This window comes from Mustela putorius, unplaced genomic scaffold (assembly GCF_011764305.1).
Source record: "Mustela putorius furo isolate JIRA1106 unplaced genomic scaffold, ASM1176430v1.1 tig00000224_pilon_pilon_pilon, whole genome shotgun sequence".
NCBI lineage: Eukaryota > Metazoa > Chordata > Mammalia > Carnivora > Mustelidae > Mustela > Mustela putorius.
In genome coordinates, this window is record NW_025421321.1 from 9,481,270 (window position 1) to 9,508,921 (window position 27,652).

Consider the following 27,652-nt stretch of genomic DNA (forward strand, 5'->3'; position numbering starts at 1 on the left):
GCATTCGTTCCAACACATACCCACGAGATTCATAGGATCCTGTGGGTTTGTAATCCAGAGCAAGTGCGGCCCAAGGCGACTCTCCGTCTTTGTGGAGTTCACAGTCCCCAGTATAGTGCCACTCAGGCTGTCCGCTGGCTGCCCAGGTGGAACCTTCTGGGCCTCAGGTCATGCACACAGCAAGGTGGCCAGCTTCGTGCTTTCCAAAATCAGCACCCTTTCTTTCCTTACTATGGGCTCCTGAGCCGCATTTGCACCCTCTCGGACTTGCCCAGCACACAGCAGCCAGCAGCTCTCTTGGTGGCAACTGCCCGGTGGGCCGAGCGAGGCTGCCTGTGGGAGTCCTCTCCTGGCCTTCACAAATGACTGCTTTTGAAAAACTGTGTGGGATCCAAACAAAAAATGTAGGCCAGTTTCCCACCTCTTTCCTTCTCTCTACCAACTTCAAAGAGTTCTGCCCTGGAATCATCTCTGCAGGAGATGTGGGGAGACCAGAACTAGGCTAGTGTGCCTCTGCCTCCCTTCCCGCCTGGGCCCCGTGGGAGCGTCTGTGCGTGGCAACTGTGATCTGTGGCACATGATCTTCCTGATTTTGTCATAAACCCCAGCGTTTTTTTCCTCACAAAAACGGAATAGCCAAGCAGAAGCAAAGAAGAGTTTATCAAATTGGCCGCCGGCTTCCAGCTAAGATGGAATTTCCTTCTCACGGCCGTGAGCAAAGCCATGACTCTGTGCCACAGAGATAGTTTCGGTAAGTCAGAGAATACAAGACATTTTGAAATTAATAATGTTATTACAGGATAGCTATTATCTGTGTTCTACATAGAATCCAGTCACCTTCTTTTCACCTTTTTTTAAAAAGATTTTATTTATTTATTTTTGCAAGATGGAAGAGAGAGAGAGCACAAAGGGGGAGAAAGAATAGGAGAGGAAGAAGCAGGCTCCCTGCTGAGCAGGGCTTGATCCCAGGAACCTGGGATCAAGACCTGAGCCGAAGGCAGGCGCTCAACGGACTAAGCCACCCAGCCTCCCCTCTTTTCACCTTTTTTTGTAAAATACAACATAGACATAGAAGAAAGCCACGATAATTGTTTTTTTTTTTAAAGATTTTATTTATTTGACAGAGAGAGATCACAAGCAGACGGAGAGGCAGGCAGAGAGGGAGATAGAGGGAAGCAGGCTCCCTGCTGAGCAGAGAGCCCGATGCGGGACTTGATCCCAGGACCCCGAGATCATGACCCAAGCCGAAAGCAGCAGCTTAATCCACTGAGCCACCCAGGTGCCCCACGATAATTGTTTTTTAATGGCATCATGATAGTCCATCAAACAGTCTAACCAAGCTTCCCTTTCCCGCTCCATCATGGCTGGAGGCATAAGAATCCTCCTCTTTTTTTTTGAATTGTGTGCTTGGGTGTTTTTAGAAAAGCACCCAGGGAGCCAACTGAGATGGGGGGGGGGGGAAATAGGTTCTTTGGGGGACCCAAATTTAAATTTCATGAATAGGGATTGATACAGTCACCATTGTATGGAGAGAGCGGAAAGAGCGAAGTGTAGCATCCATTGCAAACTATCTGGTCAAATAGGCAGACCAGTATTGCCAATGCTCTGGAACTCTTTCGATGGTGGCTGCTGTCAGCTGCCAGGTAGGGGACACCCACTAGTAATGAGACTCTTCCATTTCATGGAATCCAAAATGATTCTGCTGTATGCTAATGCTCTCCCAGAGCAAAGTGATGGAGCAGAGCTCATGTGCTGGGCTCATGATAAGAAACCCAGCCCTGAAGCTGTTGCCCCCAACCCTACCACTCACCCTCTTCGGATCTCCCTATGGTGTCCAAAAAAGTATTTACACTGGGTTTTCCTCTTCACACAGTTAAGTGGGCCAGGGATTATTGGTCAGGATTATTCCAGACCCGGTTGGGGACATCCACCCCCCCCCCAGATCCATCAGGCAAAACCAAACATTATATAAGGTTTTGAAACGGACAAAAATTTGTTGTAAATGGACCAAAAAGCCTTTGAAATAGGCAGAAGATTCAGCACACCCTTCTGAGTTATCTCCAACCTTCCATTGTGTTTGAGTTATTTTACAGCTCTCTGTATTGTATCAATAATAATGCAAATGATTCTCCCCAAGGGAAGTGCAGACTAACGTGGACAGTGCAGCCTTGAGGACAGATCTGTGGGCTTCGTTGTGTACATTCTTTACTGTCTATTCATGTTCAGTGCTTAGAATTCTCCTTTGAACCAGTTGGCAACATTTTATCATCTTCCTCTTTAATAAATGACTTACACGAGATCTTTGACACATGTTCATTTTATATCTGTAGAGAGCCCTGGTTTTACCTTCATTAAGAAAGTGTCTTTTAATGATAGCCATAAGCCAGATCTCCATCCCCCCAACCCTGCCTCACTTCTTAGCTGAACATTAATTATCCTTCTTTCCTGGAAGACCAAAGCCCTTGGGATTTGGATCGGTCAGCTGAGTCACGTGCCCTCCTGTCGCTCCTACACTATCTCCCTGACAGCTGCCCTTGCAGGCCTGCCAGGCTCTCTTCCCTGCTTCCCTCAGCAGGAGGCTGCAGCATGGGGAAAGCAGCGCTACATTTCCAGCCTCCTCTCCGCAGCTGGCTCCCTCCCGTACTCTGCCTCCCCATCTCCTCCCAGCCTATCCCTTACTGCCCCGTATGCCAACCACGGGGCGCTGAGGGGCACATTCTCCAGCTCTGGGAATAATACCTCTTTCTCTGTCAGATCCCTCACACTAGATGGGCTCTAAGTTCCCTCTCAAGGCCAGGCTATTTAGCTATCTGTGCTTTCTGTCCAAAAGCCACCTTGCTAGAGTTCATGGGTTTGGAATGCCTGCCCAGGATCCCCCAGGATCTGCTACAGGTGTGAGAAGGCCCCACTACACAGGAATGAAAAGCCTCAGAAAAGTTGGTAGTTTCAGAGTAATCTGCTTATTTGCCCATCTGTCTATCTAATTATTCATTTGGAGTTATTTCAATGTAGGCTCCTGGCATCTGTTCCATTTGCTGCTTTTGGAATTTGTGACTCATCTACTTCAGTCATGCATAGAAGAGGAAGAGGAAGACGATGACGTGGGAAATCTCACGGAAATGCTACCAGATGACCAGTCTCTTGTCCAGCCAGACCAGGACCCTTTCCACCCTCCAGATTCTTCACCAACTCAGGAATATGAAAGCCCAAGTGTAGATCCACACCGAGTGACCCTGAAACACATGGGCCAGAGCCGATGTTCCATGGGTGTGAGCAGTGTGGTTCTCAGGGTCCTGGGCTTCCTGGTGGACGCTGACACGGGCAATAAGGTACAGATACAGGGCCCCCAGCTTCTGCAGTCTTTGTAAACAAAATAAGAACTCTAACATGGTTAGGAAGCCCATAAAGATCACTTTGTACTGACAACAATACACAATTCTAGATTTGTCTTTGATTTGGGAGATTTTGCCAGAGGTGATTATAGTAGCTTATCTGTTGATCACTGGTCAGCTCAGGTTCATGGTGCATAGATAGGTCCCCGGCACACTCAGGGGTATGGAATATTTGAATGGCCTGGGTCTCACCTTCCCACAGCTTACTAGGCATGGTTAGACTAACTGAGCTAACTGAACTAAGAGAGAAGCACTGAGCACACCTCTGGTGTTTTGGATTTTGAAAAGATGGAATTGGGGTACATCCTGAAAGATATAAAAATGAGAATTGCTGGGGAGCCTAGGAGGCTGAATCTGTTCAGTGTCCAACTCTTGATTTCAACTCAGGCCGTGATCTCAGGGTCATGAGATCAAGCCCCATGTCCAGTTCCATGCCAAGCATGGAGGCTGCTTAAGATTCTCTCTCTCTCTCTCTCTCTCTCTCTCTCTGCCCTTCCCTCCTCTAAAAAAAAAAAAAGATTCTCTCTGCCTCTCCCCATCTCAAAAAAAAAAGAATTGCTATTTTAATACAAACTATACACCCTTTATATGCATTATCTCAAAGCCTTACAATACTGCAGAGTATCTGCTCTTATCATTTTCATACCATGCTGAGTTCACTGAGGCTCAGAGAAGCTAAGTGACTTGCACAAAGACACAGCAAGTAAATAGTGGAACAGAGATCAGAGACCTGGCCTGCCTGATCTCCAGTCCATTCTTCTCCCACAACATGAGATCAGAGGAGGTGATCCACTCCCCAAGGGGAATGGGACTCAGATTGCAGAGGTCAGAGAGGGGGGTCCTCTCTGAGTGCCAGAAAGAGGAGCCAACCTGATGGAATAAGCAACTGAAACTCCTCTGTTGACCAAGGAAGCTGGCGGGGGCGGGGGGGGTGGAGAAAGGGGATGGTGTACCTGGAATTAAAAAAAAAAAAAAAAGTGACCTTAGTACTAATTTCTAAAACTTCTATAGACGTGTTTGGAAGTTTAGCCACTTTGCATAGTGTTTCTTCTGCACCCTCAAGTTTGGTCTTCTTTTGAGAAGATGAGGAGTTGAGTTGGGCAGGAGATCCAGACAGAGGCGTTGCCCTTCACCGGAGTGAACAGTGGTCTTGCTCATGGAAATGAGTCACAGCCTGAAACTGTCCATGCCCTACAGTCCTCACAATAACCAGACCCTCCCAAGAACCTTTCCTTCCTGAACAAACCCTCATTCCAAATACTGCAGTGTGCAGAAAACCCTGTTAATTTTTTTTTAAATGAAGATTTATTTATTTTTTGAGAGAGAGTGTGAGCAAGGGAAGGGGCTGAGGGAGAAGGAGAGAATCTACAAGCAGACTCCCCACTGAGTAGGGAGCTTGATATGGGGCTCAATCCCAGGACCCTAAGATCATGACCTGAGCTGAAACCAAGAGTTGGACACTTATCCTACTGTGCCACCCAGGTGCCCCCAGAGAATCTATTACTGAGCACTACTTAGATGGAATGCCAAAAATTATGTAAGCAGGAGCAAAAGAAATGCCTCTCAGGTTTACAAATTCTGTCTTTGGTTTTTGTTTTCTTGGGGATTTATAAGAATCTTTAATCAGCTAACATATATTGTGATAGAGAATCAGATAGAGTGTGTGGTGTTTCCCAAACCTCTGTGATCATGGAAGTGTATTTGAGCATTCTGTAGAGTTAGTGGTCTTTAAAGATTTTATTCATTTATTTGACAGAAGGAGAAAGACAACGAGAGAGGGAATATAGGCAGGGGGAGTGGGAGAGGCAGAAGCAGGCTTTCCTCTGAGCAGATAGCCTGATGCAGGGCTTGATCCCAGGACCCTGGGATCATGACCTGAGCCCAAGGAAGATGCTTAATGACTGAGCCACCCAGAAGCCCACAGTTTTTATTTTCTTACAATAGTAAGTTCATATATCCATTGGCCATTGATGCTGTTGGTGGAGTAGATTCAGATGTGTGTCCATAAATAAGAAACTCACCTCCCCTGAGAGGTGTATGTGAAGCAGACATGACAGGCATAAAATAGGGATATAGTGATATACTGATCTCAAGTCAGGGACCCAGCGGCAGGGGCAGGAAAGCGGGGCCCCCTCAGGAGAGCAACAGCTGGAGACAGTTAGGGCATCATTCACAAGCTGGTACATCAGGGCTGTTGGCAGAGAGAAGGCCCATTTAGACCCAACTGGCCAGGCTGTGCCCAGCAGAATGTCTCTCCGGGCACTCTGACCCTCTGGACAATGTACCCTGTTCTTGCAACAGGGCCCCACAAGGGCTGGCCCGTACACTCTGGAGCATTCTATGGAACCCTGCCAGGACAAGCGGTTGTGCTGGGTGCTCAGCTCCAAGTGTGTATATCTCTACACTCACTGGTTGGGGAGATAGCTAAGACTGTAGACAATTTGACATGGCCCTTGGTCACCAGAGTAACTGGGAGTAAACTTTTACTTCTTGGGCCACAGTTGAAAGCTGGTGGAGAGCAGACACTGTCAGCTCCTTGTGCTGGACATTTAAATGCACCTTTTCAACAACCCAATGAGATGTACCAACATTACCCCCATTTCACAAATAACATAACTGAAGCTCATGAAGGGTTGAGTAATATTTCCAGGGTCACCTTGCTATAATTGACAGAGTAGGGATTCAAACCTTCATAGATCTCTGTCCCTTCCTAGCACCCTCTCTCTCCCCAGAAGATGCTACCATGTGCTCTAATTCCAAAAGCAGTAACTTGGGAATAAATTTAAAATACCTTAGACTCTGATGATTTGGGAACGTAAGTGGGCAATTCTAGTACATAACTTCCTGGGTTCAAATGCCCTAATTTCCCTTCTTAGTTGACAACCTTGATTAGGTTGCTTAATTTATCTGTTCCTCAGCTTCCTTATCTACAAAATGGGAATAATAATATCTAATTCCATAGGACTATTATGAAGTTTAAATAAGTCAATGATTGCAAAATTCTTAGAACGTAGTAAGACCCCATAATCATTAGTCATCATTACTATTTCTCCAAAGAAACTTAATCTGAGTCCCTTTCCATGACACTCCACCCAATCCCCTAGCATCTCCAAAGTTTGTTGCAGTGGGGTTTGACCTATATTTAATTGGTGGAAACAGTAGAGAAATACATTAAATACTTAATTGAACTACATAATAAAGCAATATAGGCAGATGAATTTCAGGTAACCCAAAGTAATATGCATTAGAGATTAATTAAACCTGCTTCTGTTTGTGCATGCCTGCTGAATTAGCTATAATGACTTAAACACTCTAACACCAAAAAGTTATGCTCATCTAATTTTTATTGCATTTATCATTCAGCATTTGCACTCCTCATCAACAAAAAAGCACACCCTCTGTGTCCCATCTGCATTCATCTGCCACGAGTTAACAGCCCATTCAGCTGCACATCTGTGGCTTCCTCATTCTTTGAACAATTTAGTGCTGCCCTGCACCTATGAAAACATCCAGAGTCAGCATTCTGGACTGCCGTATCCATCTGTCACTCTTCTACACCCCAGCAGCATTCAACATAGGAAGGTGCCCAGGAGTGTTTAAGAATAAAGTAAAAAAAAAAAAAAAATCACAGATACTAAATAAAGAATATTCTTTTAAAAACATACCACACGGAGGGTCACCTGGCTGGCTCAGTCTGTAGAGCACGTAAATCTTGATCTCAGGCTTTTGAGTTTGAACCCCACATTGGGTATAGAGGTCACTTAAAAAAATATTTAGAAATAAAAAATAAAAACATACTATGCATTTTTCACTTTAGGGCATGTACTCAAGAATGAAAACATGGCAAAGATATTTAAAAACAAGGGACTCTTGAGCTATAGGACAAAAGTAAAGACCACTTTTTTGAGAGAGAAGAAACACATCCTCTCATTGGGTGGTGATGGTTATTGTCAAATTTAGGGAGAAAGAGTGAGAAATACTTTCACTAACCTTGCATTTGAAGTTGTCTTGTGTACATCTTTGTAAAATATATTCACTTATGGAAGGTGGAGGGGGTTATCTATGAAACCAGACCAGGAAAATATGTCTCTATCCATTTGAAAGTAATTATGTCCAAGGATATGCTAATCTCAGTACCATCAGAACTAAGGGAAAGAAAGCATAGTATCCTTGTTTCTCTGATAGGAAACCTTGCTCAGGCAAATTAGATGGCTTATCCAAGAGTAGGCCCTAAGCTAACATTAGAATCGGTGAATCTCTCAAATCTATTACTACCCAACTGATTGTTAATTTAACCAATGACTCTTTTCATGGTTCCCCCCTGGCCCTTATCTATTGGTATAGTTGATGAATGGTAGAGGGAGAGTCTATGTGGGAATTTGAGCCAAGAATGCAGGGATTGGTATCCATCTGGAAGACAGCCCAAGTGAACGAGCATTGCAACCACATGGAGCCCCTTAGACATTTCACAGGTTCCTTCTTGATTTTCACAATGAATCCACGTTCTCTCGTGTCTTTAATGGAAGAGTGCTGGATTGATCTTAGCAACTCACAAACAGCAGGCCCATTCTTTTTCCTAAAGAGAGCCCGCCTGCCTCACCCTCCATGGGCCCTCTTTCTTGTACCATCTCAGGTTTGAGATTCCTTCCTTGAAGTCTTCACCAGGCCCCGAGCATTCCTTAAAGAAATTAAGATCTCCCATAATATGAACAAATAAAGACAGAAGCTTCCACTTGAGATCCCATGGTGGGGTGAGGGCATGGTAGAAGAGTATAAATGGTGGGTCCTGCAACAGGAAATAACTTTTCCTTCTATCTTTGCCTTTTAAAACATTTCCCCCTTGCAGCTCATCCAGCTATTACTGGAGGACAAGGCCACAGGAAGCACAGTCCGACTCAGCGTTCCTGTGGGACAAGAAGCCCTGGTAACCCTAAAAGATGGGCAAAAATTTGTAATTCACATATCAGATGTACCCCCAAAGCTCTGAAAATATTTTTTTTTTCTGGGAAAGCAGTGCTAACATATAAGATTATTTATTTGAATAGGACGTAAGAAAACATAGATTTTCCCTTTTAAAAATATATTAAATGCTAAAGTTTTTGTATTGATAAGAAGATTTTATGTACATAATAGAGGTAGCGTTGTCTATGGTGCGTTTATATGTATTTCAAGAAGTTCGTTTTGATGAATCATATAAACCGATTTGGAGAAAAACTTTTGCCTCTATCGCTTTTCTTCGGGGCCTTTCAGGTGTGTTTATCAGGAACTTAACAGAAGAGACATTTGAGGAATCTTGTTGGGAGTAGAGAAATAGATCTCTGGAGAAAGGTAAAGTCTGAAGAATACAAACTGATACAAGGAGTAGAAAGCCAGTGGTCAGTTTTCTTCCCCTTGGTAGTGCCTTGATTGAAATAGAATTTGCAGAAAGATCCCCTCAGGCAGTGAGGAACAGACAAAATGCAATTTGATACCGACTGTTAGGCTTACCCATTGGTCCATTGAGAACATTCTTAAAGGGAGGTCAAATTTTGAACCCAACTGTGTCTGCAGTAAATGGCGATATCCTGCTTTGAATCACTTTTTATTCCTCTCTTTGTTGCAAAATCCTAAGAAATGCTGAAGCTAAGAATAGATCCTTGTTAAAACCAGACCCATTTTTATGTAACTGATTATAATATTTAAAAGGAATTTAACAATTCATGCTTAACATGATTTCTGGCATAAGTGGAGATAATGGAGAATATTTTATTGAGCTCATGTTATTTAAGAAATGAATTAAATTTCCCTAAATGCTTGGAAATTTTAAAGAAACACAAGAACTTTATGTTTCTAGATTCATTAAGAATTATTCATCTTTCTGGTTAAAGAAGTATCATTTTTCAAGGCCCTCTACTCCCACACTTAATATATTACCTCATTACTTAAGCTCTCTGAGAGTTGTTTGTCAAAGACTAACTCAAAGATATTCCTTTGCTCACTGTTCAGTGACCCTGCGTATCATTTGTTTGCTCACATGTAAGTGGAGGGGTAGGAGACTGAGTCAAGGAACAAAGGTAGCACCAAGATGTATCCGTCTGGGAACAGTGAATTTTGTTTGCATATTTGGGGGTAAACTGATTAGCTGAGAGCCAGCAGAGTACATAACGTCCTTGAAAAAGCCAACCAGGTTTATCAAAGGCACTAATCTGAATTGCTTCTCTCTGGGGTTAGAAGTTAGGGTACAGATGAGGGTGGATAGTAAGAAAGAGGAGTTAAAGGGGCTACTGGGACCCTCATAATGTTTCCAGTTCTTGGCTGGGGGGTGGCCATACAAGTGTGTTCACCTTGTGAAAATGCGTCACGAACATTATGATTTGATTTACTTTTCTGATATATGTTATGTGTGAAAATGTATTTTTAAAAATAGAAGGCATTGCACACATAATGGGGACTGTGTTAGAGGTTCCTGGTGGGACAATGGCTAAGAAACCTGAAAGATTTCAAGAGATAGTGAGCCAGGCTGGAAAGCCTCTGAGGCCAGCGAGCACCGATGTGAAAATGGGACTACTCCACCATGTATATCTTTGTTTTCCCCTCTCAATCCACCTCCCTGATGAGCTGAGGCAGAAGACCCAGCAAGGAGACCAAGAATCTAACCACATCCTCCTGCCTCACTTCAGGCCTCAAGACCCAACACGGTTCTCAGCCAGGAGAGAGAAGAAATGTTTATCCTTAATAGAGTTTGACATTTGGATTATTACTCTGGATCAGACATTCTAATTACTCAACAGAGATGGTTCCTGTTTCATTCATGGAAAATTATACTCAGAGACTGAGATTGTCTTTGCCAATAATTTATTTAACAAAAATTCACTGAGGGAATTATAATTTATAATGATAATATGTCACAAGCCAGTAGCATCCAGGATAATGTCTCTTCAGGAGCCAATAAAGAAAGAACATACTCAAAACCAGTGATAGATTAATTACACTACTGTTCCACTCAAAGGGGAGATGAAAGAAAGAAAGTCCAAATCTAACTGAGGTGTACAGTTCCACAAGTTTGTTCTCAGAAGAGTCGGCTGAGCCAACCAAGAGCCTATGTCCAGTGGCCAGCCCAGACTGAAAGCATTTTGTTGCTAGAACACAATGCTAGCAGAGCCGAGGCGCTGGTGTCGGCGAGGAAGACGATCTCAATCGTGGAGCCCCTGCATGTTGCTCTACTCCCAACAAGGAGTAGCCTCGCCACAGCAGGAGCTCATGTCCCAAGGTCTTCAAAGAGCTCTTTAGATCACCAAAGAGTAGCCTCGCCCAGATGGAACATTCTTGGTAAGTCTTTGCAAATTCTTAGTATTAAGGGTTTCCTCTCTATAAGCACTCAGTGCAGCAGCTTTGGGGGCATACTTTTGACATAAACCAAGTCACCATTGGATCAAGACGACATCACTTAAACCATAAAGAAGTAGATGTGAAATCTACAGTTCTTATGATTGAAAGTTACTGGTGGTCTATTATGTGAACATGAACATGAGCATAAATTAGGAGCACCCTCTGGCCCCTTCCCCAAACTTGGGTTTTTATCCAAGAGCCAGAAATAATTCACAGAGCTAGTGGCAAAGATTGTTTTCTGCTTGCACCATCTATCACTTCATAATCTGGGCATGACAAACTAATCCTTAATGGCTTAAAACAGCCACACTGTGTGTATTATTCCTCACTGGTCCTCAGGTCTCTTAGACAGCTATGCTGCTCTGGGCTGGACCTCGTGAACTTCAACTGGGCTCACTCAGCCATCTGCCACAGAAGCAATAGTATTTTCTGAAATAGTCATTTGAAATAGAAATACTAATGACACCATGTACAAACAGAAACCTGCACAGGGCCCATCACTAGTGTCAGTATGGTGCTTGCAGAAAGAGAAGCACACGAAATAGCCCATAGATCTTGGAACATAAAATTGCACCCACGATGATGCTGAATTTGAATCCACTCACCCTCTGGCAGCAGACAGACCTTACAAACACAGGTATTTGATCTACAATGTATGGCGATGTATTCTGAAATTAAATATTTGTCATGTATATTCTTTTACCAGGTATACTTTAAGCATCAAGGATCATCATGGAACTAAATAGGCAAATCCCTGCCCCTTCAGCCTTTATATTCCTGGTAGAAGACCCCAACACGGAACTAATTAACGGAAGTCTGATGTCTTAGGTAGTGATTGCTATTACTAGGTGTAATACTAAAAATAACATACAATAATGGGGATAGTGATGGGGAGACAGGTGTTACTTCTTATAGGGTTCTCAAACAAGGTCTCCTTTACAAGGTATAATTTGAAAAGAGATCTGAAGAAAGTAGAAAAAAGAAATTGTGATGATCTTCTAGAAGTGTGGGACAATGAATCAGAGTCACTGAGTAACCCATGGTAGGGAATCTAGGAGCAGAACTCACAAATCAGAGCACCCAAAGGTTTATAAGCTCCAGGGAAGGGTGAATCAGAAGTAAACGTGCCTCTGCCCTCTCCACCCTACCCCCTCTCCACATCCACTAGGTGACAAAGAAGGTTGCTGTGTGGATCAGGTTGGGGGCAAAACTGTCACTCTTCTCGCTTTCCCCCAGCCCCTAGCAACCATTCCTTTTATTGACAAATGGTATACTATTGTATGGATATATCACATTTCATTTATCCGTTCATCATTTGATGGACGTCTTGGTTGTTTTCCCTGAGTGGAAATGTAGATAATGACATTTCCACCTGAATAATGCCTCTACAAACATTGGTGTACAAGTTTTTGTGTGGACATGCATTTTCATTTATCTTGGGTATATATACCTAGGAATGAAATTGCTTGTTCATATGCTAACTCTGTGTTTAACATTTTCAAGAACAGCCAAACTCTTTTTCCAAAGTGACTGTACCATTTTATATTCCCATCGGAAATGGTAATGGTTCCACATTTTCACCAATATCTATCCCCTGCCTTTTTGATTATAGGCATCTTAGTGAGTGTGAGGTGGTATCTCATTGTGGTTTTGATGTGTGCTTCTCTAATGACTAATGATGTTGAGCCTTTTCTCATGTACTTATTGGCCATTTGTGTGACTTCTTTGGAGAAATGTCTGTTCAAACCCTTTGTACATTTGTATGTATGTATGTATGTATTGACTGATTTTTTTAAAGATTTTATGTATATATTTATTTGAGAGAAGAGAGCATTTGAGCAGCAGGAGGGGCAGAGGGAGAGAGAGTATCTTAAGCAGACTCTGAGCTTGGAGCCCAATACATGGCTCAATCTCACCCTAAGATCATCACCTGAGCCAAAAACAAGAGTTGAACACTTAACACAATGATCCACCCAGGCACCCCATTTGCATATTTATAGATAGGCTTATTTGTTTTCTTGTTATTCAGTTGTAGATGTTCTTTGGATATTCTGGATACAAGTCCCTTGTCAGATGCATGATTTGCAAATATTGTAACAGTAAATACTGCAGGACATCTCTGTAACAGAATGTTTTACCTAACAAAAAAATCCATTCTTTCATATCATCTAATACTTAGCCCACATCCAGATTTCTCAACTTACCTCAGTAATAGATTATAATATATATATTATTATTATATATAATAATAGATTAAACTTCATCTTATGTCTCCTAAATCTTTTCATACCTATAACCATACATCCATAATTTTTCATGCCATTTATTTGTTGAAGAAACTGGGTTATTCATACCGTGGGGTGTTCCACATTTTGAATTATATAACTTAGTCTATTGCATTCTATTTTTCCATTATCTAGAAGTTAAAATAAAAACTTGGGCAGATTCAGGCCAAAATTTCTGTTTGTTTCAACTTTTTATCTAAATTCTAGTTAGTTGGGGCGCCTGGGTGGCGCAGCGAGTTAAGCTGCTGCCTTCGACTCAGCTCATGAACTCGGAGTCCTGGGATCGAGCCCTGCATCGGGCTCTCTGCTCAGCAGGGAGCCTGCTTCCTCCTCTCTCTCTGCCTGCCTCTCTGCCTGCTTGTGATCTCTCTCAATAAATCTCTCTCAAATAAATAAATAAAATCTTTAAAAAAAATAAAATAAAAATAAATTCTAGTTAGTTAATAGGAAAAAAAAAACCCCTAAGGGTTGCTAGAGGAGAGGTAGGTGGAGGGATGGTGTAACTGGGTGACAGGCATTAAGGAGGACACATGATGTAATGAGCACTGGGTGTTATATGCAACTGACGAATCACTGACCTCTACCTCTGAAACTAATAACACACTATATGTTCATTGAATTTAAATAAAATTAAATTTAAAAATAAAAAATAAAAGTTCTATGGAAAATAACAAAAAAATAAATTCTAGTTAGTTATCATATAGTGTAATATGGGTTTCAAGAATAGAATCTAGTGATTCATCACTTACAGCATTACTGACACAACACCCAGTGTCCTCCCAAGTGTCCTCCTTAATCCCCGTCACCCATTTAACTCATCCCTCCACCCACCTTCCCTGCAGCAACCTCAGCTGTTCTCTATAGTTAAGACTCTCTTATGGTTTGCTTCCCTCTCTTTTTTTTTCCTTCCCCTATGTTCATCTGCTTTGTTTCTTAAATTCTACATATGAGTGAAATCATACGATATTTGTCTTTCTCTGGTTGACTTATTTCACGTAGCATAATATGCTCTATCTCCATGTCCATCTTTGCAAATGACAAGCATTCATTCTTCTTATAGCTAAGTAATCTTCCAGTGTTTATATATACCACATCTTCTTTATCCATTCATCAGTCAATGGTTCTTTCCATAATTTGGCTGTTGTTGATAATGCCACTATAAACATCAGGGTGCATATGCCCCTTCGAATCTGTATTTTTGTATCCTTTGGGTAAATACCTGGTAGTACAATTGCTGGGTCATAAGGTAACTCTATTTTTAACTTTTTGAGGAGCCTCCATACTATTCTCCAGAGTGGCTGCACCAGCTTTCTGGTGCAAGAGTGTTCCCCTTTCTCTGCATCCTTGCCAACATCTGTTGTTTCCTGACTTGTTCATTTTAGCTTTCCAACAGGTGGGAGGTGGTATCTCATCATAGTTTTGATTTGTATTTCCCTGATAATGAGTGATATTGAACATCTTTTCATGTATCTGTTAGCCATCTGGACGTCTTCCTTGGAAAAATGTCTATTTATGTCTTCTGCCCATTTCTTAACTGGATTATTCATTTTGGGGCTGTTGAATTTGGTAAATTCTTTATGGATTTCAGATACTAACCTTTTATCAGATATGTCATTTGTACATATCTTCTCCCATTTCGTAGGTTAGGCCAAAAATTTTTAAAACGCTTCATAGACAGCCCTGAGCAATTCCTACTTGTGCATACACTATTAATAGTCCATGCCACTGTAATGCGCTGAATGTTTGTGTTCCTCCAAAATTCATATGTTGAAGCCCTAGACCTCAGTGTTTTAAGATGTGGACTTTGGGAGGAAACTAGGATTAGATGCTCATGAGGGTGGGGCACTTGTGATGGGTTTAGTGCCCTTATAAAAAGAGAAAAAGAAGAAAGGCCATGTGAGAACACAGTGAGGTGGCCATCTATAAGCCAGGAAGATACCCCTCACTGGACATCAAATCTGCCAGCACCTTGATCTTGGCCTTCTCAGCCTCCAGAACTGTGAGAAATAAATGTGTGTTGTTTAAACCACTTAGTCTATGGTATTTTGTTACAGCAGCCCAAACAGACTAAGACAGGCCTCTGTCCCACATTTGGTGAAATTAAGGCTTGAGGTTGATCACGGGGCTCACGTATCACCAGGCTGGTATATCCACTATGAGAGTCCACTCAAAATTTCACTTAGTAGTTTATATATTGATTACTGTTGTCTATCTTGATTGCTTCATTAGAGGTTGCAAAATGATTTTTTTCTTAATTTTCTAATTCCTTCTAGATGTATTAGATGGAATTTACCTAAAAAGAAAATCTTTCCCTCATCAACCAATTGGTTACCTTGAAATGTAATTGAAATATAAGAAGAAAAGCAGGATAAATGCTTGGATTGTTTTTACTTTAGAAAAAATAAAATAAACCAGATGCCCTGATAACTTTCAGTGATGACTACTGAGAGTCTGTCTTTACTTTTACTTATACCTTACACAACTATAGTACAATGTCAAAAGCAGGAACTGAACGTTGGTGCTGTTTGTGTACAGTTCTGTGACATTTTGTCATGTGTAGATCTATGTGACCACCACCACAATCAAGATGCAGGACTCTTCCACCATCACAAAGACCTCCCTCAGGCTACCCTCTTATGGTTACACACCACCCCCCATGTATCATCACTAACCCTTAGCAACCACTAGTCCATTTTCCATATCTATAACTTTGTCATTTTGAGAATGTTATATAAATGAAATCACATGATGTGCGACCTTTTGAGCCTGAGACTTTTTCCCTCAGCATCATGTTTGTAAGATCGATCCAAGTTGTTGCATTTATCAGTTTTTATTGCTGAGTAGTATTCCATAGTATGGATATGCCCATTTGTTTAGCCATTCACATATTGAGGGACATTTGGGTTGCTTCCGTTTGGGGGCTGTTACCAATAAAGTTGCTATGAACACTGATGTATATAGATTTTTGTGGGAAACATACAGTTTTAATTCTCTGGGGAAAATGCCCAGGAGAGCAATTGCCAGGGAGTACGGTAAATAAATGTACGTTCAGTTTTTAAAAATAACTTCCACCATTATTCTTTCTGATGCTTAAATTTTCCATCTTTTCCCAGTGGAAGACCTTTTGATTTGCCTCCTGTGTTTTTCTGACATGACCCATTAATCTTTTCTAGCTCTGTTTCTTTTCTGACTCAAGAAGGCATCGTAGGCATAACTTGTACATTTCCAACCCCAAACTTTAAACCATGCTTTGTTACCTCTGACCACTTGCCTCTCATTGTTCTTTACAAAGTATTTATGAGCACGAAGTAATGAGTGAACAGTAGATCTGCAATCTGTTCTCTCCCATTACTAGTCAAATCTTCTTACAAGGATACTGAGGACCAGTCTCCTGCAACCAAACCTGAGATTATTTGCCAGTGGGAGAGTCCTTTGGGATAGCAGCAAATACCCATGATTCTGGATTGCTTACAGTAAACAAACCTGAAATCTCTGGAAAATGTTAGTAAGCCAAGTAACTGAGTTCCAACTCAAAATAGCTCCTTCTGGGTAAATGCTATGACCACAAACATCATTTAGAGACCTCATGTGCTAGTCATACACTGCTAGCACGACTATAAGATGGTAAAAATCATATTAGAAAAAGTTTGGCTGTGTTCCTGTTTGGGCTATCATAACAAAATATCATAAGCTGGGTGGCTTAAAACACAAACACTTATTTTCTCACAATTCTGGAGGCTAGAAATGCAAGATCAAGTTGCTGTGTCCCTACACAGTTTCCTTGGGGGCAGGAAGTTGGGCAGAAGAACTCTCTCATTTCCTCTTCTTATAAGGTCATCAATCCCATCACAGGACCTCACCCTTAGGACCTAATCTATCCCTAATTACCTCCCAAAGGCCCCATCTCTAAGTACCATCACAATGAGGGGTAGAGCTTCAAATATGAAGGTGGGGCCACAAACAGTCCATAACACAGTTTTGTATAAACATATACCTAATATATCAGCAGTGATTTTATTTCTACATAATTAACCAAAAGAAAGAAAACATATATTCACAAAAAGACTTGTACAAGAGTACTTATTGAAGCTTTATTTATAATAGACAATAGCTGGTAACAAGACTAATATCCATCAATAGGACAAGAGACAAACCCATTTCAGAATATTCCTTGTATTCATGTGTTTGAGCTGCCATAACAAAACCACAGGCTGGGTGGCTTAAAGAACAAAAATTTCTTTTCTTGCAGTTCTGGAGTCTGGGAAATCCAAGATCAAGTTTCCAGTTGATGCAGTTTCTGGTAAGAGTCCTCTTCCCCCTTGTAGATGGCCACCTTTTCACTTCGTCATCTTTTCCTTGGTGCACATATATAGGGAGAAAGAGAGTTCTCTGATGTCCCTATCAGGGCATTAATTCTATCAGATCAGTGCCCACTTTTTCAATTTCACTTAACTTCAATTATTTCCTTCGAGGCCCTATCCCCAGATCTAGCCACCCCCAAACATATGAACTGGTGGTGGGAGATAGACACAAACATAACAATAACAACAAATTATCGAAAGTGTAGTACAAAGATAAAGAGACAACAGATATGAAAGACAGGTTAGAAACCAGAGAGGTCTAAAATGTTTCTAATGAAGGAAGGAAGGAAAGAAAGGAGGAAGGAAGAAACCCGTACCTAGATGCATACCAAAGACCTCGAGAAGAGGTTTTAAAACCACAGGAGTGGCCATGAAGCTGAAACCTGATTTCTCAGCAGGAACATGGAAACCAAAAGTGGAATGATAACTTCCATATGTTGAAGACATGCCTACTGCTAGAATTTCTATACTCGGAGGAAATAATTTCTGTGAGTGAAAGAGAAGTAAACTTTAGACAAACAAAAGAGAGTTTGCCACTACTAGGCCCTCGTTAAAGGAATTCTAAAGGATATGCTTCAGGAACAAAGAAAATGTTCACAGGTGGAAGATCTGAGATAGCAGAACAAGTAAGAGTGAGGAACTAAATATGGAACTAAATCAAAATAAACGTGGACTGGGGTGCCTGGGTAGCTCAGTGGGTTAAGTGTTCAACTCTTGATTTCAGCTCAGATCATGATCTCAGGGTTTTGAGATCAAGTCCAGAGCTGGGCTCTGCACTCAGCAGGGAGTCTGCTTGAGATTCTCTCCCTCAGCAACAACACCCCGCCCCCCCCCCCACCGCCACCAAGTGTACTTGTGCTCACTCTCTCAAATAACATCTTTAAAAATAAATAAATGTGGACTGGAAAAAAGAATAATAACAATGTCTCATTGTATTAAGAGAAATACAGCATTAAAACAAAAATAACATGTAAATCAGGAGAAGGGACAGTCTCTTTAACAAAGAGTGATGGATCAATTTGATCTCTGTAGGGACAAAATGAACTTCATCCATACACAGAAAACATCTTTAAATGGATTATAGACTTAAATGTAAGATATAAAGCTATTAAGCTTCTAGAATAAAACATCAAAGATATTTTTCATGGGCTTAGGTAGGAAAAGATTTCTTAGGATACAGAAAGCACAAACTATGAAAGAAAAATTTGATACATGTCATCAAAATTTTAAATGTTTGTTCTTCAAAAGACACTGTAAAGAAAATGGAAATACAGGTCACAAACTGGGAGGAAAATATTGGCAAAACACATACCGGGTTGGACGGATATGGAGAATATATAAAATAACTCTCACCAACTCAAAAATGGGAAGACACAACCAGATTTTTAAACCAGTAAAGAGTTAAACAGATGCTTCACCAAAGAAGATAGACAAAAGTAAGCATGCACATAAAAAGCTGCCCAATATTTTTTGTGTGTGAGAATACACATTTTTATTGAGCAGTTGGGTATGAGGCTTAACTTATTCATGAGATTTGCTCAGTTTTATTTATTTTTTAAAGATAGCCAATATTAGTAGTCATTGGACAAATCTAAGTTCAAATTGCAATGAAATATCACTACATACCTAGCAGAATAGCTAAAATTAAAAGCCACCCAATAGCAAGTGTTGCCAAGGATGTGAAGCAACTGGAACTGTCGTGTAGTGTTAGTGGGAAAGCAAAATGATGTAGACACTTTAGGGGAAAAAGCTTGACAATTTATTATAAAGGTAAACCTATAATTACCATATAGCCCAGCAATCCTGTTCTTAAGTACCTACTCAAGAGAAACGAAAACATGTGTCCCCACATAGACCTGTATATGAATTTTTTTAAGCAACTTTATGCATAATAGCCAAAAAAAAAAAAGGAAATAACACAAGTATCCATGAACTGTTGGATGAATTAACAAAGTGGTATATTCACACAAGAGAATCTTAGTCACCTATAAAACAGAAATCACTACTAATATGTAGAACAACATAGATTAGGCCATGTGATTATGGAGCAAGAAATCCCAGATCTGCACCATTGTAAGCTACAAGCCCAGGAAAGCCAGTGGTGTAGTCCCAGTCCAAACCCAAAGCTCTGAGAAGCAGGGGTGTTAGTGGAGTCAGTTCCAGCCAGAATCTGAAAACTTGGGAACAAAGAATGCTGATGTCCAAGGGCAGGAGAAGATGGGTATCTCAGCTCTATTCAGACCCTCAAGGATCAGGTGATGCCACCCTTATTGTTGAGACCCATCTTCTTTCCTCATCTACTGACTCAAATGCTAATGTCTTTCCAAAACACCCTTATAGGCACACCCAGAAATGATGTTTTAGCAGCTGTCTGGGGCTCCATCAGCCCCATGAAGTTGGGGCTGATTAATATTAACAATTACGCAAAGACAAGCTGTGGCACTTTTCAACACCAAAACACTGGAGTACAGAAAATAAAATTAATTCTTACAAATCAATACCAAAAAACCCACAGGGTAACCCAATAAAAATAGAAAAAAGATATTAACAGGCATTTCCCAAAGGAGGATATCCAGTTGGCCAATAAAAGATGAAAAGGTGATCAACCAGTCACATTAGTCATTAAAATAAAAGTTATTCGTTACCATTTCTTATCCTCCAGTCTGGGAAGAGGAGAAAAAAAAAAAAAACAGAAAATCTAACAATAATCTGTGTGGATGAGAATGCAGAGCCACAGGAACCTCATACCTCGATAGTAGCAAAGTAAGTTGGTACAATCATTTTGGAAATCAGTTTCACATTACATAATAAAATTAAGCATACTTACACCCCACAAGCAACAATCCTACAACAAGGTATATACTCTAGAGAAACTCTTGAATGTGTACACCAACATCTTAGCGTAAGTCCTGCCTAAGGTCTAGACCAGAACATGGCACTCGGGTAGTTTACCTTGAGATAGTCTTTTTTTTTTTTTTTAAGATTTTATTTATTTATTTGACAGACAGAGATCACAAGTAGGCAGAGACACAGGCAGAGAGAGAGAGGGAGCGGCTCCCTGCTGAGCAGAGAGCCCAATGTGGGGCTCGATCCCAGGACCCTAGGATCATGACCTGAGCCAAAGGCAGAGGCTTAACCCACTGAGCCACCCAGGCACCCCTACCTTGTGATAGTCTTAAAGAACAGTAGAGGTGCACTAGAATGATTAGACCAGGGAGAAAGGAAAGCCATTCGAAGGGGGTGTCATTGAGAGTCAGTGGAAGCAACTAGGGCTCAATCTTGCTGGACAGCCTCTGAGAAACTATATAAAGTGAATTGCCCACCTCTGACCTGAAAATGGGGAATATTTATCCATTGGCTCCTGTCCCCATTGCCCAAAGATCCCTTTTCTTGGGATCTATGAGTAGAATAAATCACCTTTGCCATGGCATTTATCTCTTGATCTGCTGGCCCCGCCTGATCTGCCTAAGAGAACCTATTAACACATCTACTGACAATACTTGAATAAATGATCATATAGCTACACAATGCAATACTATACAGCCATATACATCCACAAACAATAAAACAAGGATGATTCCCACAAACAGAATTTTGACTGAATGTACAAAGACACAAAAAAAATACATCAATCACGATTTCATTTACATAAAGTTCAAAATAGGGAAAAGGGAATCTACAGCATGGAGCGATGCATAAATAGGAAGTCAAACTGTAAAGAAAAGCAAAGAAATATGTATCACAAATGTCGAGATAGTAATTACCTCCAGGAAAGGAGGCAAGGGATTGTGATTTGGGGGAGGGGCAGATGGAGAGCTTCTGGGGAACTGGTAATGGTCATGGTAATATTTTCTCACTGAGTGATTTTAACAGATTTTCTTTTTAGTGATTCTTTAAATTGTACATATGTATTTTATGCATTTGCTGCATACATCCTGTTAATCAAAATATTTTTAAATGGTTATCATGTGGCTTGATGAATGAGCAGAGGAGTAAAGAGTGAGGGGGCAAATGGATCAAAATGTTAATTGTATTATCTACCCAGTGCCAAGCGCAGGTGCTTGCTGACTGGTAAGAGGCTGGTATGGCTGCTGCAGAGTCCGGGAGGGACATGCAGTGGGGACAGACACACGGGCTACAGGGGACCTATATACTGGATTAAGGAGCTTGGACCTCTTCTGGCTGGCAATGAACAGCAAGAATCAGGCATTTATTCTTCACTTCATGTGCTGGGGCTGGTGGAGGAAAACGCCCCCTTTCACTAGAGCCTCAAAGGAAGAGGGAGTCCCTCCTGGTCAAGAGCAAGAGCCTTGGGGGAAGGAGGCAGCCAGCAGGCTTGCCCAGTTCCCTGAGGAGCTCATGAAGGGAAAGCTGCTATGCTGAGCGTCTCTGGCGGGTCAGTGCTGAGCTCCTCCTGGCCCACTGGGATAGATGTGACTGTCCTTATTTTGCAGACACAGCCAGTAGGTCATAGAGCAGGATTTGAATTAATCTGAAGTCGTTTGAGGCAGCCCATGTTTTTAATGACTTGCTCCAGTGTCTCTGCAAGACATCATTCTGGGGACGAAGGAGAGAGGTGGGTAAGTCAGCAGTAAATAAGGATGGCAGAGCCATGGGAGGAGACAAGATCCCTAGGAGAAGAATACCAGAACTCCCCCTGAGACTACCAACAGAAAGAGGGCATCCTGGAAGGATGGTTGGGTGGGATGGGAGGAGGCCACCCTGAAGTACACTGAGGAGATTAAGTAGACTTTACTAGGATTATTGATTTTTTTGACAGAAAGGGACACAGCAAGAGAGGGAACACAAGCAGGGGGAGTAGGAGAGGGAGAAGCAGGCTTCTCCAGGAGGAGGGAGCCTGATGTGGGGCTTGATCCCAGGACCCTGGGATTATGACCTGAGCTGAAGGCAGACTAAATGACTGAGCCATCCTGGTGCCCAATTAAGTAGACTTTTTAAAGAATAATGGCTTTGAAGAGAAGTGAAAAGGAGGAGGGTAGATGGGGGCAGGGGCAGGGTAGACAATGAATTCCTCTGGTTACTGCCCAGTGGAACATTTGCCAAAATACCTACAAAAAGTCTGGTGCTAGTTCTCCTTACTTTGATCCATAACAAATTGGAAGTAGGACTATTTGATTTGGGATAGAAAATCTAGAGCAGAATATATCTCTTTATGGGCAGATAAGGGAATGCTATAAGCAAAAAATGTAAATGATTTTGAATTATGTTGATATCTATAAAACTACTATCAGAAATAGCCCAAATTTCCACCAGTAAGAGAATGTTTTAAAACTGTGGTGCATTCATACAGTTCTCTGCCTCGTCCATCCCAGGCACTTTGTCTCTGGGTGTCTGCTCTCTTTTACTTTAGTTGATATGTAAACATTTGATTTTGCTTTCAGATGAACTGACGACAATGCGTTCCTGTCTGAGTAAAGCATAAAGACGGTCATTGTCCTTACAGAGCAAGGGAATCGGCTTTGGCATCAGATTGACTCCGTGCTGATCTTACCTTCACCGTTTACTCCTCTATAAAATGATACCAATCTCTACCTTGGTCTATTACCAAATATAATGCCCGCTCCATGCCACACACCGTTCTGAGTCTTTGCAAATGTTACCTTAATCCACCCATCCAACACCCCTATGAGCTAGCTACTCTGGTTTGCTCGTTTTTCTAATAAACTGAGGCACAGACAGATTGAGTGACTTGGCACGTCACAAAGCTGGTGACGAGAGGAATGTGTTGATTCGGGATTTGAACGCCCACCGCCTTCTGGCTGCAGAACCCGTGCCATCCAACAGGAAACCAGCCCATTCCCGGAGCTGGCAAGCGGTGAGGACTCTGCGCACGGCGGCTGCAGGACGTGCGGCGTGCAAGTGGAATCGGCTTTTCCGGGAGGGAGGCTGGACTTCTGAGCGCGGGCGTGAGGCGGTGAGGACCCCGCCCGGGAATCCTGCGGCGGTCCGAAGCGGAGTCCAGTTCCGCGCGTCCGCCGCCGCAGGGGGGCGCTGCAGCCCTCGCCGGCCGCCCGCGCGCTCCAGGCGGTCCCCGCGACAGGGCGCGCCGCTGCAAGATGTCCGTGCGCCGCGGCCAGCGGCCCGCGCGGCCCGCCACCCGCCTCTCCTGGCTGCTGTGCTGCAGCGCCCTGCTGTCCCCCGCCGCGAGCTACGTGATCGTGAGCTCCGTGTCCTGGGCCGTCACTAACGAGGTGGACGAGGAGCTGGACAGCGCCTCCACCGAGGAGGCGCTGCCCGCGCTGCTGGAGGACTCGGGCAGCATCTGGCAGCGCAGCTTCCCGGCCTCCGCACACAAGGAGGACGCGCACCTGCCGCCTCCGCCAGGCGCCGCCCGCGCCAGGCCGCCCCCAGCGCCGCCTGGGATGTTCTCCTACCGTCGCGAGAGCGGCCCGAGGCTGCGCCCAGGCATCGCCCGCTTCCTGGCTCACGCCAGCGCCTGGGGCTGTCTGGCCACCGTGTCCGCCCACGAGAAGGTAAGCCGCCCCGCCGGAAGCCGGCTGCAGGTGCGTGCCTCGCGGTGGCCTGGGGACGGGGAAACGCTAGAGGCCGCCCCCGGGGCTCAGACCCAGGTCTCACAGACGTGCCCAGCGGGCTGGGTTGCACTGTGGACGGCGCATAAATAATGGAACCAGATTGTCCTTTGCTTAACGTGGCAGAGGGGGAGGTGCTGACAGCCAGGCATCCTGCCAGGTGGATGGGGACTGAAGTGCAGTCTTGAGATGGTCAAAGAGAAGTACGCATAACCAGTGCCTGACCCGTCCAGACCTGGACAAAAGAAGCCAGACCTGCCTTTGACATCCCAGAGTAGGCGTGTGCGGCCTCCCAGCCCACGGCACCCAACAGACCCGAACTTCCTGGTCACCTACTGGAAAAAAGATGCCACGGGGTTTGGGTGGAAATTGACATTTTGAAATAATGGAACTCAAGAATTTTCCTGGAAAGGAGGTTTAGGGTGCAAAGTGTATACATGCTGGAATGAGATGTTTTCTGCTGCAATTTTATCATTCAGTTCGCAAATGTTTTAGTCACCTGTTAGCCAGATTTCCACCTTAAGCCCAATGGCACGGATAAATATGGAGATGTGACATCCATAAGTACACACCCTCCAGAAGGCTTTCAGGGCTGGTAAGATCCATATAAGGGTTTTATTACAGGGAGGTAGTTTGAAATCCTACTTAATTTATGCAAAAACAAATTTGGGGGGAATTGTAGGTCATTGGGCAGCAGGCAGGCTCTGAGCCAGGTGTGGCTCTCAGTCTCACCCATCTGGAAACTGGCCAAGTCACTGGGTTGTCCACTTTGCTTTCTTCCTATGTGAAGTTAAGTGGTTGGCTATGTAGTTCTGAAGTTCCTGTTTTACTCTTAAAAATTAAATAAGTTTATTCTGATTATGGCAGTGATCTTAACCACAGTCACAGTCTCTAAATGGTTTCTCACAGTTATATATTATGCTCCTAAGACACACCTTATGAAGATATGAAGCTTAAATATGAAGCTGATCTTGATTTAAAACACAAATTGTGGGGTGACTGAGTGGTTCAGTTGTTAGCCATCTTCCTTCAGCTGGGATCATGATCCCAGGGTCCTGGGATCGAGCCCCGCCTCGGGCTCCCTGCTCAGCAAGGAATCTGCGTTTCCCTCTCCCTCTGCCCCTCCACCTGCTTGTGCTCTGTTAGATAATAATTCCTATGTACACATCATGTGTGCAAAGCATGACTCTAGGCAGTTGGACAAGCTGAAAAACAGAATCTGTGAATGAACTTATATTACCATTTTGGAAGACTCCTTAACATTGCATCTTCTTCAAAAAGGAGAGCCATCCCTTATTCCAAGTCTACACACCCCTGCCATATAACACTGGAAAGACAAGGACAACCCCTGAGTTCTGAGCTCAGTGACAATAAGGAGCACTCTGTAAAGAGTAAATAAAGCTCAGGAAGATTGGGAGGCAGAAACCAGCAGGGTTTGGAAAAACCTAAGAAATATCTGAGAACATGACCTCCTTCACTGGATGATCATGAACAAAAGTGAGTGTAGCCTGTTTCTGTGACGTCTAGGGTGAGTTGCTGAATCATATAATGGAATATTGATTACAATAAAAAGTGTAACTAATACATAAGAAAATGGTGTGGCTCTAAAAGAAATAGTTCCCCCCGGAGACCAGAGATCACATAAGATATTGAAGATAAGACCTAAGTTCTATCCCCGAAGTTTTCAAAACCTTGGGAGAGTGGGGATCCCAGGGGCAGCTTGTGGGAAAGATTCTAGCACCCTTCCATGAATTTCATCTCCCCTCCCACAAATAATTTTAAATTGTGTAAAGTGAGCATTTTCCTATGTAGATGCAGCAGCTTCAAGGACAATCTCCTAGCTGTTCTTCCACACAGAATGCCCCTGTTCAGCTCCTCTGTAGAAATTCTGGAGCCCTCCCCGTGTGAACTGGGTCAGTTGGAAACTACTGTGCCTTCATTTACTACCTGTCAAAACCACAGTGATGCCATCCTCGTTGTTATATTTCCTGGCCAGAGACACACGTGAAGCTCCCAGCTCAGATCAATCCAAAACCTTGCATTGAAAAAGCCCTTTGCGCTGTTTGTTAGATCCCAGGACTGCCGTTTGGGAATTGCCTGCCCATCAGCGACGGCCCCTTGAACAACAGCACTGGGACTCCTTTCTTCTATGTGACACCCAAGGACCCTGCAGTGGCCGATCTGATGAAGAACCCCATGGCTTCCCTCCTGCTGCCAGAATCGGAAGGAGAGTTCTGCAGGTAGACAAAGGGGTTGGCCTTGCCTTCCGAGGTCCGAGGTCCGAGGTCCGAGGTCCGCTGCATAAAGCCGGGAGGCTGTGGGGTGGGACCGCTCTGCGTCACGTGACTTTAGCAGGGCCGTGTGATGCCAAGTGATGTGTTCTCACCAACCTGAAGTGGCAAGAGTGGCTTTCCACTCTACGGGATCAGATTGATTTCTGCCACTCACCAAGCTGTGTGGTTGGGAGCAAGTGGCTTCAAATTTGGGGGCATCCGCTTCCTCCTCTGTGAAATGGGAATAATAGTTCCTGCCCCTAGGGTTACTGGGAGGGGTGAGGGTCTTGTACAATACCTGGTGGGCAAATGGCAACTCTTGTTATGATGGACAAGAGGTAGGAAGGGGAGGCTGGTGAAGGAGGGATCCAGTAGTTGGTCTGTGAGGCACCCGGAGCGTGGAATCCACTTACCGCCCTCCAGGGGGCTCCCTAGTTCATTCTCTGTTGATTGTTTTTCAAATTAATTTCGAACCCGCCGTTCCCCACCCAACCAGAGATGTGTGCACAAAGACCCCAAGTTCTTTAACCCTCTTTTTCAAAAAGTCTAAAGGAAAAGACACTTAAGTGCAGATGGAACTTTAATCCTGCACTTGTGTAGAGCCTGAAATCGCATCCTGTCTGGGAGATTTCTGTCCCAAGCTCGAGTGGGGGGCTGCCTGGCAGCACCCCCTGAGGAGCAGCGAATGTAGCAGGTGGCCCCAGGCAAGTGCCCCAATCCCCAGGACTCTGTCGCTTCACTGTAAAAGGTAGTGACGCTTTAGGAACTAGGCTAGGATTCATCCCAATTCCAAAATTCCGGTATTCTTTACGCAAAGCATAAAAAACATATTAAGCAAACAAACTGATTCATTCTTTCGGGGGGTGGTAGTAAAGCAAATGTCACCCAGATAAAAGACCCCATCGCGTACCCTTGGGCACGGACGAGGAGGAGAGACTGCATCGGGCTAGAGACAGTTCAGCGGACCCAGTTCCCTCTGTAGGGCCCGGCAAGAAGCCAGAAAAAGGGATGTTTCCTCTTTCATGGAAGAGTCTCTCTGTTCTTGGGCAGCCACGCTTGCTGGCCCCAGAAGGATATTCCCAGGATACCCTTCTAAACATCTGAGCAGTTCCTAAGTCAGACATCCTCAAAGTCATCACGAGGCCGGAGCGTGTCCATGCCACACCTGCTCATGAAGACAGCAGAACACAGAGCCGTGCAGCTGCAGCAGCGCTCAGGGTGTAGGAGGGATTGTGGACTGGAAAGTCCCAGGCAGATGTCAGCAGGAGCTGAAAGCTGGCAGCCCCGAAAAATCTGGCTTCGAGAGGTCCTCGCTGGGGGGATCCAGGTCCCTAAGAACTGGGCATGCCTTTGTGCATGGTGTGTGTGCTGACCAGCTGCAGAAAGGGCAAACCCCAGGGACCAGCCAGGGTAGCTGGCCGA

At 43.5% G+C, this 27,652-nt stretch overlaps 2 protein-coding genes across 3 annotated transcripts in view; both read left to right on the forward strand.

Annotated features, from left to right (window-relative positions):
* The window catches only part of RFX8 (regulatory factor X8), a 72,430-nt gene extending 61,738 nt beyond the window's left edge, over positions 1 to 10,692 (forward strand). For both annotated transcript variants that reach the window (XM_045077687.1, XM_045077688.1), the window contains exons 13-15: positions 637 to 751; positions 3,013 to 3,329; positions 8,239 to 10,692. In XM_045077687.1, the coding sequence (XP_044933622.1) occupies positions 637 to 751; positions 3,013 to 3,329; positions 8,239 to 8,379 (573 nt within the window). In that variant the 3' untranslated portion in view covers positions 8,380 to 10,692. The remainder of the gene's footprint in view (positions 1 to 636; positions 752 to 3,012; positions 3,330 to 8,238) is intronic.
* A 12,503-nt stretch (positions 10,693 to 23,195) lies between these two features.
* The window catches only part of CREG2 (cellular repressor of E1A stimulated genes 2), a 29,381-nt gene continuing 24,924 nt past the window's right edge, over positions 23,196 to 27,652 (forward strand). Inside the window, exons 1-2 of the mRNA XM_004753048.3 lie at positions 23,196 to 23,900; positions 26,028 to 26,197. Of these exons, the coding sequence (XP_004753105.1) occupies positions 23,484 to 23,900; positions 26,028 to 26,197 (587 nt within the window). The 5' untranslated portion in view covers positions 23,196 to 23,483. The remainder of the gene's footprint in view (positions 23,901 to 26,027; positions 26,198 to 27,652) is intronic.